At 35.6% G+C, this 18,037-nt stretch overlaps 2 protein-coding genes and 1 pseudogene across 2 annotated transcripts; 1 reads left to right on the top strand and 2 right to left on the bottom strand.

The window, feature by feature from the left end:
- Positions 1 to 1,702: 1,702 nt before the first annotated feature.
- On the top strand, positions 1,703 to 8,863 carry LOC109109985 (sorting nexin-24-like). The gene is made up of 6 exons (XM_042714954.1): positions 1,703 to 1,872; positions 6,767 to 6,955; positions 7,955 to 8,049; positions 8,206 to 8,244; positions 8,358 to 8,425; positions 8,518 to 8,863. Exons 1-6 carry the CDS (start codon positions 1,783 to 1,785, stop codon positions 8,709 to 8,711), a joined length of 675 nt encoding a protein of 224 aa, XP_042570888.1. The 5' UTR covers positions 1,703 to 1,782; the 3' UTR covers positions 8,712 to 8,863.
- Positions 8,864 to 9,483: 620 nt separating this feature from the next.
- On the bottom strand, positions 9,484 to 12,109 carry LOC122135517 (peptidyl-prolyl cis-trans isomerase B). The gene is made up of 5 exons (XM_042714955.1): positions 11,880 to 12,109; positions 10,511 to 10,624; positions 10,298 to 10,391; positions 9,951 to 10,135; positions 9,484 to 9,866 (listed from the first exon to the last, which is right to left on the bottom strand). Exons 1-5 carry the CDS (start codon positions 12,012 to 12,014, stop codon positions 9,744 to 9,746), a joined length of 651 nt encoding a protein of 216 aa, XP_042570889.1. The 5' UTR covers positions 12,015 to 12,109; the 3' UTR covers positions 9,484 to 9,743.
- A 570-nt stretch (positions 12,110 to 12,679) lies between these two features.
- LOC122135661 lies at positions 12,680 to 15,603 on the bottom strand (annotated as a pseudogene).
- Between the last annotated feature and the right edge of the window lie 2,434 nt (positions 15,604 to 18,037).

Raw genomic sequence — 18,037 nt, 5'->3', positions numbered from 1 at the left:
TAGTATTTGTTCTGTGTTGAAAGCACCAGCTCTCATTTAATACTCTTATCGTAAATGGTTGTTTCTCTGAGATTTGATGTGATATTATCATGTGACCTCATTGAAGGTTTACTGCGGTAAAATTATTACAGCTGCAGCGAAATTAATCTTTCACCAAAAGCCTTTGAAGTATAAATTCATTAATCATTAAACTTTTCTGCAGCTGTGTTTATTTTCCAGCAATCCCCAGCTCATAAAATGTCCAGGGTTCATGATCAGTTGCTCTTTTCGGATGAGAATAAACTGAGAGCATTGAATTAAACAGAAGAGTTGGAATGAAGTGGGAATGCTGGGATAACACTTGAGCATCAGGAATGTGGGTTATCTTCAGACCGGGAGTGTGTTTAGTCAGCGTCAGTAAATGCATGAATGGTTGTGTGTCACGGGAAATCATGTGATTCTCAGACAGAAGAAATGAGGACATCAGGTTTAGTACTGATGCAGTGTTAACTAATGACCTTACAAAAATAGTCATTCTATTTTAAATACTTAACACTTAAATGTTTATTACTGAAAGGATACAGTCAATATCATTAGTAGAAACTAGAATATTTTAATGCACAAATAAATGTAAATTTGTACTCTGCATAAATAAGTTACACAAGCATCCTTTTACATAACTTCTCATAAGTCTATTACATAGTTTATTAAGAATGGTAAGTGTTTATGAACGAGAGATCTCATGACAGACTCATGAGTAAATGACAAACAGACACTGGCCTCTTTATATTTAACCCTCAAATAAAAAAGGTTCTCAAAAAATAACCTTTTATTCTCTAGATGTTCAGAAAACACTGGTCTGAAGAACTTTGAATGGTACAATCTCCAGAGAAACATGCAGTTTTCTCTCAATAAAAATAAATAAAATTTATTAAAGTTTATTAAAGTTAAGTGGTTTATTTATACATTTATTTCTATGTATTTTTATATGGGTTATTTATAAATTTATTTATGTGTTAATTTCGTCTGTGGAAGGCGTAGGACCATAAATTGTTCGACCAATCAAGTCCGAATGAGAACATTTTCATTGGAAAGACGTCTATTTGACGTCTGCATATACATCTGCAAGAAGTATTTTTTGAGTGTTTGCTCGTCTGCAATACATCTATAGGACGTTTCCTATCAGATGTCAAATAGACGTTTAGAAGATGTCTTTAAGATGTTAATGATTTAGAATTATCTTAAAGACGTCTATCAGATGTTTGCACACAGCAGATGTTTTCCAGATGAAGCGATCTTTAACAGACGTCTTGCAGACATACGTGTGCTATCTGGGATTTGATTGGACAATAAATAAATAAATAAATAAATAATCGGACATGCCAGTGAAGACGATTATGTCATTGACATTTTTAATCTCTCAGTTTATATAACTTTTTTTTTGTTTCTCTGGCAGTTGGTTTACCTGTTTTAGCAATGTTTTTCCTATTGTAAGGTTTTTTTCCCAATGCTATTTCATGCATTAATAAATTAACACGCTATTCGTTAATGTTCGGTAAGATCTTAATCTTCAAAATCGTGTCGTTCTGTATGAATGGCTTTATTTCTCTTAGCTCTGTGTGTGTGTGCGTGTGTGTGTGTGTGTGCGCGCGCGCGTGTGTGTGTGTGTGTGTGTGTGTGTGTGTGTGTGTGGAGGAGGAGCTCTAGAGATCCACGCCGGATTGTTCCCCCGCAGTGAGTGCGTGATCTGATCATTGAGAATCAGAACACGAGAAGCTGGTCCTCGGTTCGGTTGTGTTGGAGATGTTGGATCATCAGTGTGTGTCTCCGGTCATCGAGGTCTTCATTCCGTCTCTCATGAGGGAAGTGAACGAGACGGGAAAGTTGCGCAAAGTAAGTCATAAAGGAAATTCTGTGATTTATATCTGAGGTTCCCCAAGAGTGATATATTATAGAGCGCGAACGTGCGTTTGACGTTTTGCACGTGCTTTTGTAGTTGTCATTTATTTTGAAAGTTAAGAATAATGTATAAGTCGGTCTTTGAGGCTTCACTTAAATAAATTTACCATTGTAACCACAGGGGCAACCAAAATAACCATCCGGTTATTGCTGTAAAACTATAGTAAATTAATGAGATATCAGTGTATTTCTGTAATATTGTTTCATTTTTTTAATTATAGTGACTGTACATTGGAGGAAAATATGGCCACCATGGTAAATTATTGCAAAAGTTCCTTGTATTTTAGATTATATAGGCCCTACTCATGTATGAGTTCTAAAAAGATCCACGGTCAACGTTCTGTGACGTCATGTTGCCTAGCAACCCGAAAATAGAAAATTATTGCTTAAATTAAATTTATTTGTCCTTATAATATATATTTTATTTTAAAATAAATGCGTAACAAAAGTTAGAAAATGTTAGAAAACACAAACCTTTTTTTGGTACATTTTTTGTACTATTGCAACGTTGGTTGTAACAATGCAGAAATGTTTATATGCAAGAGAGCTGTAGCAACCTTGTTGCGCTACATTTAGATGACCTTCCAAATAGGGATGGCTGATTTATTGTGCACTTATATTTTCAGCATGTTGTCACAACGTTATTTAGACGGTTTGATTGCATTTGTCAAAGTTCTGTTTACTAGGAAGCAACAAATGAGAACAATACAAGCACAAGTGATTTCAGAGAACAATAGACAAATGACTATTTAAATGCAATAAAATCTAAGGTAACAAGCTAGTTAAGTGCTTCCCTTAAAGGTTGCGTCTCCAGCGGATTTTAACACCTAAGGAAAAATGACGAAATATGTAATTCTATAGAAGAGAGATGCTCCCCAGCAGCTCTACTGTCCTCACTTACTGGAATGTGTGGAGCAGGAATATGACAGGACATGTTTGATGCAACACGATTTAGACAGTGGGAAACATCTTGACTCATGTAAACAAGAGATCTGAATGGTTTTACTCTTGATTCTGGAAGATTTGAGCATTTTACACCATTCACAGCACTGTCTGATGACTATGGAAGCATAATTTCACCATGAAATAAAAATATTAAAAAGGTCATTTCGTCAAAATACTTTTTTTCTCCAAATTCTAAGTTTATATCTTACAATTGCAAGTTATAAACTCACAACTCGGGTTTATTGTACATCTCACAGTTCTCACTTTTTTGTTGCAGAATTCTTAGTTTACATCTTGCAATTCTGACTTTTGTCATAAATGCATAATTGAGTTTACATCTCACAATTCTTTTTTTTCACAGAATTCTAAAGTTTGCGTCTTGCATTTCTGACTTTTTTCATAGATTTACATGTTAACATCTTGCAGTTCTGACTTTTCTCATAAATGCAATTTTATATCTCGCAGTTGCGGGTTTAAATCTCTCCATTCTGAAATTTTTCTCACAATTGTGGGTTTGCATCTTGCAATTCTATCTTTTTTTTTTCACCACAGAATTCTGAGTTTACATCTCGCAGTTCTAACTTTTTTCTCAGAATTGAGAAAATTTATATTTTGCAGCTGTGAGTTTGCATCTCACAATTCTGACTTTTTCTCAAATTTACAAGTTCATATCTTGCAATTGCAAGTCAACATCTCACAATTAAGACTTGTTTTCTCAGAATTTTGCATGTGCATGCAGTCAGGTAAGGTGTCTTAAAGTTTGGGGGAAAAAATATAGAATTGGGAAATGAAAACTCAGAATTCTGAGAAAAAAGTGAGAATTATAAAATGTAAACTTTAGAATTCCGAGAAAAAAAGTCTGAATCGTGAGATATAAACTCGCACTTGTGAGAAAAAATAGAATTGTGAGATAAAAAGTGGTGGAGAATAAGCTTCCATAGATAAATAGTAGAACCAGTGTGTTGCATGGAGTCTGAGCCAGTTCTCTAGGACCGTCCAGCTGCAACCAAAACCGACCCAGCCAAGAGTGAAGGAAAGAGAGTCACTGTGCTTTCAGAACACTTAAAAGATGTTTTGTGTGTCGTCTGATAACACAATGCCGTTTTGGTTGATTTATCAGATCAGATAGAGCCAAATCAACTGACCGAACTAAAATGTGTGCATTTTTCTCACATCGTTCCCGTGTTTCTGTATGATTTGACCAGTTTATTATCAGAAATGGATAACGTGGAGCTGTATGAGGAGTTTTTGTGGTCAGTTGTCGTGTGTGATGCTGAAAGTAGAACAGCTAAATCACAGCTGAATCACAACCACACGGCGACATGCTGATGTCAGTCAAAGCACACTCACACCTGTCAGTCTGAGCAGGCCATGAAAACATCTCTGAACCCTGAGAGCTGTAGAAGAATGGAGGTCAGAGGTCACAGTTGAGAGAGATGAATTATACTGTACTGGAGATGAATGGAGAAAGAGAACGGAAATATCCGGCCCTGAACATCAGCAACAATGAGAGCTCTATAAGATCCAGAGAGGGAGAAACTGGGTTTAAATTGAGTCCTTGTGAGCCTGATAAACACGATGCAATCTGCTGCCCAAAAGAGACATGTGTCTTCATTGTTAACCAGGAAGGCTCACTTTACCCATAAAGCTTGTGTAGAATTCACTGATTTAAAGGGAGAGTTTAACTAAAAATGAAAATACTCACCCTCATATTGTGCAAAACCTGCATTATGTGAATCTTTCACCTATAATATTTTTTTTTTAAACTATGATAAAAGTAGTTTATATGGACTTTAAGTCTTAGGTAATACGAATAGCTTTGTAAAAGAAACAGAAATAAATTTTCATAAATTAAAAGTATATATCATGGTTTATGTGTGATTGCAATAAGCTAGAAAAAGATCATCATTTATATATATATATATATATATATATATATATATATATATATATATATATATATATATATATATATATATATATATATATATATATATATACACATATATAATTTTAATGTAATTTATTTACTCAAATGTATTTGTGTGTGTGTATATATATATATATAGATATATTATTTTAATGTATTTATTTACTAAAATGTATTTATGTATATAAAAAATAAATGGTATATATATTTATAAATTTAGAGCCTATTTCATTGTATGGAAAATAGCTTTTATATTTAATATATTTAGTATATAATAGATTTAATTTATTTAAAATGTATTTTTTAAATACTTATTTACATGTTTATATTATAGTATAAATAATTTTATATAAATTAAATTGTATATATTTATGAATGTATATACATATTTGTGATCGACAACCCATCCACTTTTATTGTTTGGAAAAGAGCATTCATATTTTAATATACTGTATTTAATATATTTATTTTAATTTATTTATACATTCATATTTTAATGAATGTATTTATAGTTATGAGTAAATGTATATTTATTTAAATGCACATGAATGGTGTTCGACAGCCTGTTCGCTTTCATTGTATGGAAAAATGTGAACATTGTGTAACATCATCTTTTGTGTTTAATGAAAGAAAGAACATCATACAGATTTGGAAGGACTTGAGGGTGAGTAGATGATTTATGGTAATCATTTTTGGGTGAACTGTCCCTTTAAATTGTTGAATAGCTTTTGAATTCTTCTTTTTTTTGTATGTAACACCGCATTGATAGTTCCCATTACCAGCTGAGCATGCTTGAGCACCAACTTGTCAAAACATGCTTGAGACACAATGATTTTTATTTCCTTCTCCCTCTCCCTCAGCCTCTGATTTAGTGAGAAAAATGTTTGAGGTATTGAGAAGCGAAAGATCGAGCTCATAGTGGGAAATGTTAGGTGGAACTGTAAGTTCTGTGTTCTTTTGTTATGGGTGGACAATGGGAAACTGCTAATTCTCAGATATGCTCACAGACGTGGCCTAAACCCCCTCACGCACCCACACCAAGTTACACCGGTAAAAGAGTACTAACTCACTGCATACTGTGTAGTATACACTCAATTCTGCATACTATGTTTTAAAAATAGTATTCAAAGTTGTTGTCATGTGACGTCTTGTCAAAAGTAGTTATTTTAATATAGGTGTTTTCACATTTTTAACATCTCTCACGGCAGTCTGGTCAAATTAAAAGTCAAGAAGTAAATAAATGAATGCAAGGCATTGTAAGAGACAGTATTCACCTACATAATACACAGTTTATACTATATAACACATACTATTTCTTTTCAAATGAATCAGTATGCCGTTCGAAATAAACATTATGATTTTTCATTCCCTATCACTTCTGCGGTGACTGACGTGAAGTAAAACACTGTTGTTCTGTCAGGATCTCCAGTGATGGAGGGTTTAGATACATCATGTTGACATTTCTTTGTGTTGTAGAGTCTTTATAAAGAGCCACTCAATGCTGCAGGGTGTGATCTAACCTGAAAAACCACCACACCTGTGCCTATTTAACCTGTGTAAACTCACACGACCTATATTAAGACTCAACTTTACTACAGTCATATCTGTGTGGGTTTGATGTGGTCATTCACTATGAATAGTCTTTGGGTTTTCTAAATTATTTTTTATGGAAAGCAAAATGTGAGTTTGAGTACTAATAACTGCTGTTTTAACCTGCCATGACAACATTAGAGCTCTAGAGGGCGCGCAATGAATTTAAAACGGGCACTGGCGCCTCCTGCAGGATAGAGAGAATATATATATATATATATATATATATAATTTATATATACATAGATAGATAGATAGATCAGTGTTTAGTTATGGTGTCATGGTAGTAGACACAATTTAGTTTTATTGAAGCCTGTTCTGATCGTTTGCAGGTTTGATGACATGGACTCTCTTGTTTTTCAGCTCTTCAGGTTGGAGATTCTCTTCAATGGAAGGAAGCACTTTGTTTTGCGGAGACACAGTGAATTTCAGACACTTCACCGGAAGCTGAAGAAAATTCTGCACGCTCCCGATTTCCCCAGTAAGAGAAATCAGCACCTGCGAACCAAACCACTGGAGCAAAGACGGCTGGAACTGGAAGACTACATCCAGGTACAGTAGATATACTTATTTTATGTTATTATATTATGTTGCTGTTTTATTATTTAAATATTTATATATTTTATTGTTTTATGCTTTTTATTTCTTATGCTCATTTTATGATGTTATTCATATTTTTAATTTGCATTATTATTTTGCATTATTATCTTTGTAATATTTCTATTTAGCTTTAATTTAACTTCAAGTACTAACTTCAGTTAATTGCCAGAGCAATATTTCTCATTTTCGAAGACATTTTAATTTTTTTCTCATTTTCGATTGAGTTTAAGTTTATTATTTCTATTACCAAAATAATTTCTTAATAGTTTTTGTTAGCAGTAACAACACAGGTATAATAGTTTATTAAGCATATGCAGTACACAACGATATATATGTGTTTGGAAATCGAAATATTCAATATACAAAAAAAATAAAATAAAAAAAAAATCACATACTAAGCACAGTCTGCACAACATACTGCAATAATAGAAAAAAAATCACATACTAAGCACAGTCTGCACAACATACCGCAAAAATAGAATATGAGTAGTATAGTCTACTCACCCCTCATCACCTTGTTTTTGGATATTTGATGAGAAATATAACTTATTTATTTATTTATTTATTTTTAATAAGAAATCAATACTTTTATTCAGCAAGGATGCATTCAATTAGTCAAAGAGACTTTGATAATTTTTTTAATTTCAAATAAACACTTTTGAACTTTCTATTCATCAAAGAGTCCTGAAAAAAGGTATTACCGTTTCCACAGAAATATGAAGCAGCACAACTGTTTTCAATATTGATAATAATAAGAAATGTTTCTTGAACAGCAAATCAGCTTATTAGAATGATTTCTGAAGGATCATGTGACACTGAAGACTCAGTACAGGAATAAATTACATATTAATTTTAAACTGTAGTGTATATAAAGCATCATAATATATAAAAAAGATCGGAATGTATCAATACTGTAATGTAACAGTTTTGTTCACTGGCTGCCGATTACAGGTGATTCTGTATCAAAATGACATTGTTCCTCAAGAGCTCCTGGACTTCCTGCAGGTCAAACATTTTCATTCGGCGAGCAAGAACTGCAGCTCAGAGTATGTATTTACACCAGATCACTTCGCTCGGCAGAACACTGCATATTTAGGCAACTTTTACAGGAATGCTAAGGGGTTCAATTAATAACAAGAAGTAAGCTAATAATTCTATTAACACTGCTTTCTGGCTTGTTATTCCTAATTGTCATATTTCAGTGAAAACCAGTCAGATGACTGTCAAGAGCAGGGATACAGGTGTGTTCAGCCTCATTTCTTTAATAAATTCATATCCATAAATCCAGCCCTCGTTTGGACTCAGATTAAGATCAGTTGATTCTAAATAGACACTGAACATTGTCTTCCTATAGATTCCAGTTATTCCATCAGAGAGTTGTTGGTTTCTCGGCTGACCCTTACCAGCTTGAATCCAGATCAGGTAAACCTGATCAGATTACTGAGATCGTATCATTACAGAATCGTGATGTTTACATCCCAGAGAAACACTCTGTTGTGGTCATTTCCCCCCAGGTCTCCCTGATATCGTGGCGGCTGGCGTCCTGCAGGGTTTCTACCCCAGAGACGTCAAAGTGAGTTTCAAAAAGAGCTGCGCTGAACCCAGAGGCCTCACCTGTGCACCAGAGCTGCCCGTGCATCCCAAACTCCCCACTATTACCATAAACAGAAGCAATATCAGCTCACTGCCAGAGTCACAGAGAGTATGAGTGTTGCCTAGCAACCCCATCTGCTTTAAATGTGCCTTTACATGTTTAGACTGAATCTTTCATCTTTAGGTTTGTCATATTTTATTATCTGTCTCGGTCATTTTCATGTCAAAATCAGAAAGTAGTTTAATAAATAAAGATTATTTTTAGGAGCCTGCCAACTGTATTATTATGCACAACATAGAGTTCAATTTAAAGTACATTTGCAAGTATACAGCATTTCAATACGTTGTACTAAATTAAATGTAGAAAAATTTTATAAAGTTCTTTTTGTGCATAATTACATCAAAATTAATAAACATATAAATAATAAATAAAAACATTTTATATTTCTGAAAAAAAAAAAAAAATAAACAGTTCTGAAAAAAACTATTTTTTAATAACCCTGCCAACACACAAACAAACAGATTTAAATGTAAATATCTTAAGTGCATATGCATGTTGTCATTGCAGTATGCTGTACTCCACCCCCCACCATATTAAAATGTAGTTTTGTGCTCAATTTTAATTTTCATAATTCGTTATGCATATATTTAGTCTTTAAAATTTCAGTGTAAAATATAAACTGGACATTTCTTCATGAAAATCACATTCCAAACCCAGGTTGTCACTGGTTTTGCTTTACTGTGCCAAGACATTTGTCTGTATTATCAAAAACTTGAACACTTTTATTAAGATTATTTCTGTGAAATAAAAAGAGTGTCTGATTTGTTCATGGTCAAAAAAAACAAAAAACAGAAAAAAAGGCATTCATTTAAACAAGACGACAGCATTAAGAAAACCTGGATCCTTTATTAAAGATTAGTTTACAAAAGCAGGTTGAAGAGCGTCAGGAATCTGACCGTGTGGAATGCCGGTTTGAACTGGACCCAGGAAGTGCCACTCAGCGGATCAGGACTGGTGTGTGACGGTCCCGCGAGGGGGCGGAGCTCCACTGAGCACATACACACACACTCTCTTCCCACTAGAACTCTAGAGGCACCAAATTCACTCCCCTTAAACCCAGAGTCCTGTTGTTCCCCCACACTTACATTACTCTTTAGCTATTGCAAAAGGCTTTTCCACCTCGATCTTGCCAGAGTCATGGATAATGACGTCCTTGAGAGGTTTATCTCGCCCGTCTGTCTTTGTGCTCTCAATCTTTCTCACCACATCTTCAAGAGAGCAGGGAAAGCCACAAAATTAGCACAATCACTGGAGTAAATGCACTTCACAGTCAGATGAAGTGGAGATACTCACCATGCCTTCCAAGATTTTGCCAAACACAACGTGTTTGCCATCCAGCCATGGCGTTTGGACAGTGGTGATGAAGAACTGGGAGCCGTTGGTGTCTTTGCCGGCATTGGCCATGCTGAGCCAACCAGGACCATAATGCTTCAGCTTGAAGTTCTCGTCAGGAAAACGGTCTCCATAGATGCTTTTACCTACAGAAAGAAATCTTTTAATAATCCTTGAGCTGATAAACTGAGGTTTTTTGCTTTTGTTTGGCATCTGAGAGACCTCAAAAAATTACTAAAGTACCAGGTTGATAAACTGAATGAGTTCTGATTTTACGAGAACATTAAAATAACAATAAAACATGATACCTCCGGTTCCATCTCCTCTAGTGAAATCTCCTCCCTGGATCATGAAGTCTTTGATCACACGGTGGAACTTGCTGCTCTTGTAACCAAATCCTTTCTGGAAATCAGAATTGCATTCATTTAGACTCACTTCACTATGAATCATGAATCCTGACCAGCAGTGGATTAAAGAAAAGGAAGGAAAAAAAAAAAAAAAAAAAAAAAAAACGAACTCACCTCGCCAGTGGCCAGCTGGAGGAAATTCTCTGTCGTTTTAGGGACAGTTTTTCCAAAGAGTCCAATGACAATCCGTCCTACATCCTCATCTCCGATCCTGATGTCAAAGTACACCTGCGAAAGCCAAAGTTTTGATTAAATTATGAAACACTTGTGTAGTGTTACAGGCAGTGGACAAATTAAAAAAAAAAAAAAAAAAAAAAAAAAAAAAATTCAGGGGGGATGGTGTGGTCAATTCCTTTAGTGGGGGGCAAATTTTGTCTAAAAAGGTTTTTATTTAATGAAAAATTATTATTAAGGTATTTTTCTTATATGGAAGAATTTGGGTCAATACTGCTAATTAAACAATATTTTGCTTAATGTGTTTTTGTGCTGGCACCTCCGCTTGTTTAGGACTGTCATGGATAAATAAAGATGATAATAAAACAGCCAGTAGGTGGCAGCAAATCACTGTTTTAATAAACGATTCATTGAATCATTCAAATCAAACGATTCACTCAAAATGGTTGATTCAATTAGAAACGAAACAAGTGAATGGACCGTTGAATCACCGGCTCACATGATTCATTCAAAACCAAATTCATTCAATGAATGAAACACCGCGTTCCTCTACACGGTTATATAAAATTATTAGCATATTTATGTGCTGATATTCAGAAAAGTACATTGCTTGTGCAATGAATATAAAAACAAAATATCATACATGGGTATTTTTCTTTCATTGCTAAAATTAAACTGTTTTAACAGGCTTCGATGGGCAGTGAATGCTTTTGGACTCAAGATGTCACACATACAGCACAATGATATTATGTCAGGGAATGTCTTTAAATTCTAATGAAGGAAAAAAAAAATCAAACCTTCTGTTGTCTTCTTTTTAAATAACTTAAAAAGTTGCACGAAAAATGAAAAAAACTTGCTTCAGCTTATTACAGTTCAGAGCTCTGATTGGCCAGCCGTCGTTATTTAGTTCGTAAGTAACGTTAGAGAATTTTAACATTTAATTTGCACGATAAATTTGACATAATACACAACATCTTTAATCTAAAGGGGAAGGTTGGGGGGATGCGTTTTGTCTTTTTTTTTTTTTTTTTTTTTTTTCACCAAAAAAAATGCCATCCCCCCAGTATCCCCCTCAATTCGAGCCCTGGTTACAGGCCTTGTAATAATCGTCTCTTTTGCACAAAACCAATGAAAATCGGTAAATGCAAATGGTGAAAAAAAAACGCAAAAAAAAAAACACAGATGGTTTTCAAGTAATAAGATTATGGCATGCTGAATTTAAGTATAAACGTAACATTAGACTGAACTGATCTCTTCTGTGTGTAATAGGCCAGATACGGCTTTGCAGCGCAGCGCAGGGTTTCTGTACCTTGGCCGTGACTTTGGGTCCCTTTTTCTTCTCATCCGCCTGCGATCCGCTCGGGAAAAGCAGGAAAATCACCGAGCCAACGATCAATGTGACTGCCACCAAAAACTTCATCCTCCTCTCACAGATCCGCACCATGAACAACCCGAAAAAACTGAGTGTGTGGCGATGACTGTGTTTTAGGGTTTCTGGGGCATCCGGGGAGGAGATTTGAGCTGCGCCCGGAAATCAGTCTCAACAGCGAGGCGAGGTTTGAGCCCTACAGCTGATCCAGGAACAGTTGAATAAATCTAATCGCTGTAGGAACATACGACGCTGTGCGCACGACCAACTGATCTGAGAACAGGCGCTGGAAGCGCACTCCGCTCTAATGGACGTCTCCCGACTCATCGGACGCTGATTGGACGAGCTTTTGTCTGTCTAGGAGTGAACAGCCAATCAGAGTTTGAAACGCGTACAGTATGGACGGAGCCACAGCAGCTGCTGGAGACGCATCAGAATTAAAGGCACAGGACGCGACGAAAGCACAAAGGTGATGTTTGTAATGTCTTTCAGAGAAAATGTAAAATATATAAAAAAAAATTACTACATAAATATAAGTACCTCAGTACAAAACAAATGCATCACAAATAATATATGGGCTTCTATAAAACTTTAATAAAGAAAGAAAAGTCTAGTAAGACAGCTGCAGGACTTCCAACACCCGTTCAAGCTTCCTATGCACTAGATATACAGGTAAACACAGAAAAAAAATGCCACCAAGAAAGATGTTTTTTTGGAAAGAATGAATCATTTGAGGAGCATTACTCACTCAGGAGTTCCATGATCTCAGTGTAGATGTATCATGCGGTCACAGAGTGTTTGTCCAGTACATGAAACAGCAGTTTACATTCATCCATCCCCCGGCCACCCTCTTCCTCACAGGAGAACGTGGGTAGTTCTCTGCTCACCTCCACCACATGCTGATCCAGAAGGAAATCCAGCAGGTCGATCAGCCAAACATCAGCTCTGGGTGGAGGAAAACTAGTTAGGTCTATCTGAGCCTCATTGTTTGATTTCTTGAGTTTAAATGTGGAGATGTCTCACTGCGATTCTTTGAAGGCTTTGAGAACCTCTCGGTTGAGGTAGTTGCTGGTGTAGAGCAGGTCAGGGCATTATTACTGTCACGAGACGGGGGAGAAACAATCTTACAGTCTGCTCGTGTCACACTTCTCTGACCACTGAAGGAGGGTTCATATCACTATTATTAAAGTTCCACCTAGCCTTTTCTCAGTTGTCCACTATATTTCCAGTATGAATACTGTGCACAGTACTTTCTGTATTCATTGCACTTTCCAAAATATAAATTTTTACTGACTCGTTATTTAATCAGAGTTCAAAATCTTGACAAAAATGATCATTTCTGCATGCCTCTTTGCTACTTGTGGACCTAAACAAGTGCCGATGTAGAGATTCTATTTCTATCTACTATATTCCCACAACACAGTATGTATACTTTGTATAACTGCAATAATTTATATTTCCACCTCAGAGTTTAAAATAATTTAGATAAATTAAGAAATAAAAAGACAAAATTATATAAAAGCAGACAAACCTTGAAATATTTGAAACAAAATTTGATTAGCTAAATTTGTTTTAAACATTTAAATGTGCTTACTATGTTGCTGCCACAGAATTAAAGAGTTAGTCAAAATAACAGTTTTAATTTTTAAACTTTGAGGCATATAAACTGAAAACTGGATCAAAAAAATAAATAATGCAATATGCATGCTAATGTATGCTGCTACTTCAGAGTTAAAGATAATTATGAGATTAAAACTATACATTTTTTTAAAATGTTGAGGCACATTAGCCTTTTAACTAAATTTAGTAAAAAAATAATGTTGCCACCTTAGTTAAAAATTATATATATACATAATATATATGTTACGCAAGATAATTATGATATAGATTAAAATTAATTCTTTTTTTTGGAGGCAGACAAACTTTAATTATTTGAAACAAAATAGGATTTAAATATTTATTTTTTTAATAACAAATTTAACTTGTTTTTTGTTAGCTCAACACCGTTCACTGAATTAAACATGCAACATGAAAAATAGTTGGTAGATTACAGTATATTACAAACAGGCCTTTGTACCTCAAACATAAGCAGAATCTGAACAAAGCTCTTACCAGCTGGAGGAAGACAATCAGTGGGAGAAGAACCGACAAGTCTGGTCAAGTCCAGCTTCTCCATGAGAAGATCCAACACGTGGTCTGGTTTCACAGGTGTACTATGAGAGAATAACAGGATGCCCTGCCTAAAAAGATAAAATATTACAATTTAAATGTATGAAAAAGAAAAACATTCAGTGCTACAGTACGTCAAAACACATCTACAGTGATCTGAAACACCTGCATGGTGTGATGTTCATCAGACTCTCTTCACTTGGTGGGAAGAGCGCCATTTCCAACACATCCCGGGATCCTTCAGGAATCTTTCAGGAATCTGTAAAGGCTACTGCTGCTGTTGTCCTGGAAGCCTCCTGTTTTACTGGTGTTCCCCAAAACTTTGGCTCCCACCGCCTCAAACACCGTACGGTCCAGCAGCACCTGGCACAGCTGTGACAGCATGGCCCTGGAGGCCTGGGCATCCCGAGAACTTTATTCTGGGTCAGATAATCCTGAATAACATCCACTGCGTCAGAGCCCAGAAAGCAGTTATCATGAGATTTCAGATGTTGCTCTACCTTCACTTGGGCTTGTAGAGCAGTGATGATGTGGCTCCAGATTTCTTTGTTTTGAACCTTGTTGGTTTGTACATCTTGATGTTTGTTGAGCAATCTACGATCTGAAACACACACACACACACACAAAGTTTTTTTTTTTTTTTTACTGTGCTCTTAAGTGCTTTAAATGAAATCACACTACCTTAAACTGTCATAAAACCGATGTTACCAAGGGGTTGGGTGAGAGGAGTGTATAATTTCCCTACAATATTTAATGCAGGAACTTTATCCTGAACTGAAGCCACGCATTCGTTTCCTCTCTGCAGATATGACTCACACTCATCGAGTGTTCTCATTAATCAACAGCAGCTCATTAGCGACCTCTGCGTGATTGGCTAACAGTGAACCAGTGAAAATTAGTGCAAAACACAACACCCAAATACAACACTAGATGGCAGCAACACCTCTTTAAATTAACGAGGCTGCATTTGGACCAGCACACCATCATACTGTCTACTGTATCTTGAGTATACAATTTAAATATTGCGTAAATTGTGCAGATTATTTGGAATTAAATTTATCTAACAAATTTATCTAGGCCTACTAAATGTGACAAAATGTGCAGTATACAACTAAATCATAATATAGTGGTTACTGTATCCCTCAATGCAACCCCATCTATGGTATGATTATCTATCTATCTATCTATCTATCTATCTATCTATCTATCTATCTATCTATCTATCTATCTATCTGTCTCTCTTTCCTGTGTCTGATGCAGATTAATCTGTCTGTCTGTCTGTCTGTCTGTCTGTCTTTCTATTGTTTGTAGGTTTATTTCTGTGTTCTCTTCTGGCAGCTGTTTCTGTTTTCTGTGTCTGATGCAGATTAATCTCTTGTGTCATCGTTTGAAATGAGGGATGTGTTTGTGTATCACTTTCAGACTCACACATAAGGGCACTCTCGCTGGAGAACGCAGCTGTCTGACCTATGATCAAACACTGGTAATATACCATTCTGTTATCTGCGTTTCTCTGTGGTCACTTCAAACGCTTTCTCTCTCTCTTTCACACACACACACACCACGTCTTTCTTTGTCCTTTGTGGTTCCTGCTGTTTTTAATTTGTTGAGTGTAGGGAATGTTTCTGTGCAGGTTTCTATGGTGAACTTGAAATAGTTGCGGCAAAAACCAGAGGGGCTGCAAATACCTGAATGAAACATCTTAAACAAATCTTTGTTTGATGTCAAAGAGAAAAATAAAATCATAACATGTCTAAGGACCAGGGAAATGCTAGCATTTAAATAATTATTCAGTCCTTTTGTTTGAAATCTTTGTTACATAATTTTTTCAGTACTGTTAATCACACAGTACAGGTTAGATAGGAAATCTAGTAGAATTTTAATAATATACTTTCTATACATTATGGGATCATTATTTTGCACACATATAAAAACAAAAACTTTTCAAAATGTCTAAATTAAAAACATTCAGAGAATCAAAGAAACAAATTCTGATTTAAATATTGTTGATTCAAACATTTGGATGATATGAATTAGTTTATGATATATTAAGACCTTTTATACAGTCTATGATTAAGACCCATGATGCTCTGGCACTGCTGAGCTGAATGATTGTGACCTACACATGCATTTCCACCACTAGGGGGCAGTTTGTTTCCCATGATACCTGATTCCAGGGTACATCTGAGGCCAAATTTCATCTGAGATGCAAATCGTAGAGCAACACACATGCACACAGTTACTGTTTGAGTCTGAAATCCGCTGCCCGAACGCTCACCGCAACACAGGACTGTCCAGATTCCCAGAGCTCTCCAGATCAAACAAAGACAAACGGCTCAGTCTGGAGTCTGTTTGACTCAAACTTCCCCAATCAGTGGCTAAATTACACCATGTAGGATCCAAACAGAAGCAAACAAAAGAAAACAAAGCTGATTGGCTGAGGCAGAGTGTGCAGGGTGAGGTTTCAGGCATGTCTGACTGCGTCTGAGGTCTGAGCTGCAGGTGATGCATTCTGCAGTCAGGAGAACAATTCAGCTGCATCAGAAGAGTTTAATCTGTACATCTCGGTTTGGTTATTTCAGGCCAACGTTTACTGGTTTATTTATGAGGGCAATAACCCAGGACATGTGGCAACATTTGGCTTCATGAACAAAGTCATGTAATACAATAGACCTTTGCTTTTAGACCTTTGAACGCTTATTCAAATGAATCTGATTTCATGCTGAACAAATAGCAAAACAGTTTCTATGCAAATAATGGCTGATTTTGCATCAGAGCTCAAGTGCTTCAGGCATGTTGATCCGCTTTTATTTAAAAAAGCAAGAACTCCCAAAAATAAATAAATAAATAAGTAAATAAATATATAATGCTGAGAAATAAAAATGTGAAAAATGCAAAGAAATGAAGTGACAAAAATAAAAATGTATAGTTTTTATTTATTTAAAATAAATAAATACAGGTTTTGCTTGACTTAATTAAAGTGATTGGAAATAATTTTATTAGAAATAAAAAGGTACAATAAAAAAATCTTTAAATATTTTGTTTTTAATTAAATAAAATTTTAAATAAATTAAGGACTGGCTTAACTTAAAGTAAATGGGGCATTAACTGGGCATTAATTATAATAAAAAATAAAGATAAGTAAAATAAAGTATACATACAATTTAACTTAAAACATAAAAAAAGAAGAAAGAAATACTTACACATAATTTATTTTTCTATTACAATGAATGTTACTTTAAGTCAAGCCAAGCCTGTACACACACACACACACACAAAGTATATTTTAATTGTACAAATTTTTAAAAACATATTCTATTCTATTCTATTCTATTCATCATATATAGTAGGCTATAGATAGATAGATAAGCATATACTTTATGTATTCTTTATATAGTGTGTATTACATTCTCTGCATGAAGTCTCAGTAAAAAAAAAAAATGACACTGTACCGTTCTGCTTTCACTCTAGTAAAACAGAATCAGAAAATCAGCTTGACACATTCAGAGAGAGCGAGAGAGACTGAGAGCGTGCGAGACACACACACCGGCATGACTCCGCCCCCTTTGTCTTTATTCAGTTATTCTCAATCTGAAGGAGGACAGAGAGAAAGAATCCCAGATCAGGACACCAGGAGGAGAGACGGGCCGAACACACCGAACCATGGCCACAGCAGACACGAGAACGCAGCACATCCTTCCGTCCGATCCCCGCGCGCCCAGCATCATATCACGGAACACCGGCACCAGAACCGAGCTGACTGACACCACGGCGGATCCGAGGCCAGAATGAGGGTGATTTATGTCCAGAACGCCGGCGTTGTCGCTGCTTTCTCGACTGAGATTTTCTGCGGTAGATTGAAACAAAGGAATAACGGAGAAATCATGATCGAACGCGCCACGGGAAAGAGAACACGTCATAACGGAGTA

Source organism: Cyprinus carpio, chromosome A25 (genome assembly GCF_018340385.1).
Source record: "Cyprinus carpio isolate SPL01 chromosome A25, ASM1834038v1, whole genome shotgun sequence".
NCBI classification, from domain to species: domain Eukaryota; kingdom Metazoa; phylum Chordata; class Actinopteri; order Cypriniformes; family Cyprinidae; genus Cyprinus; species Cyprinus carpio.
Note: the sequence above shows the minus strand (reverse complement) of the source record. Positions and strands in the feature narration are given on the sequence as shown.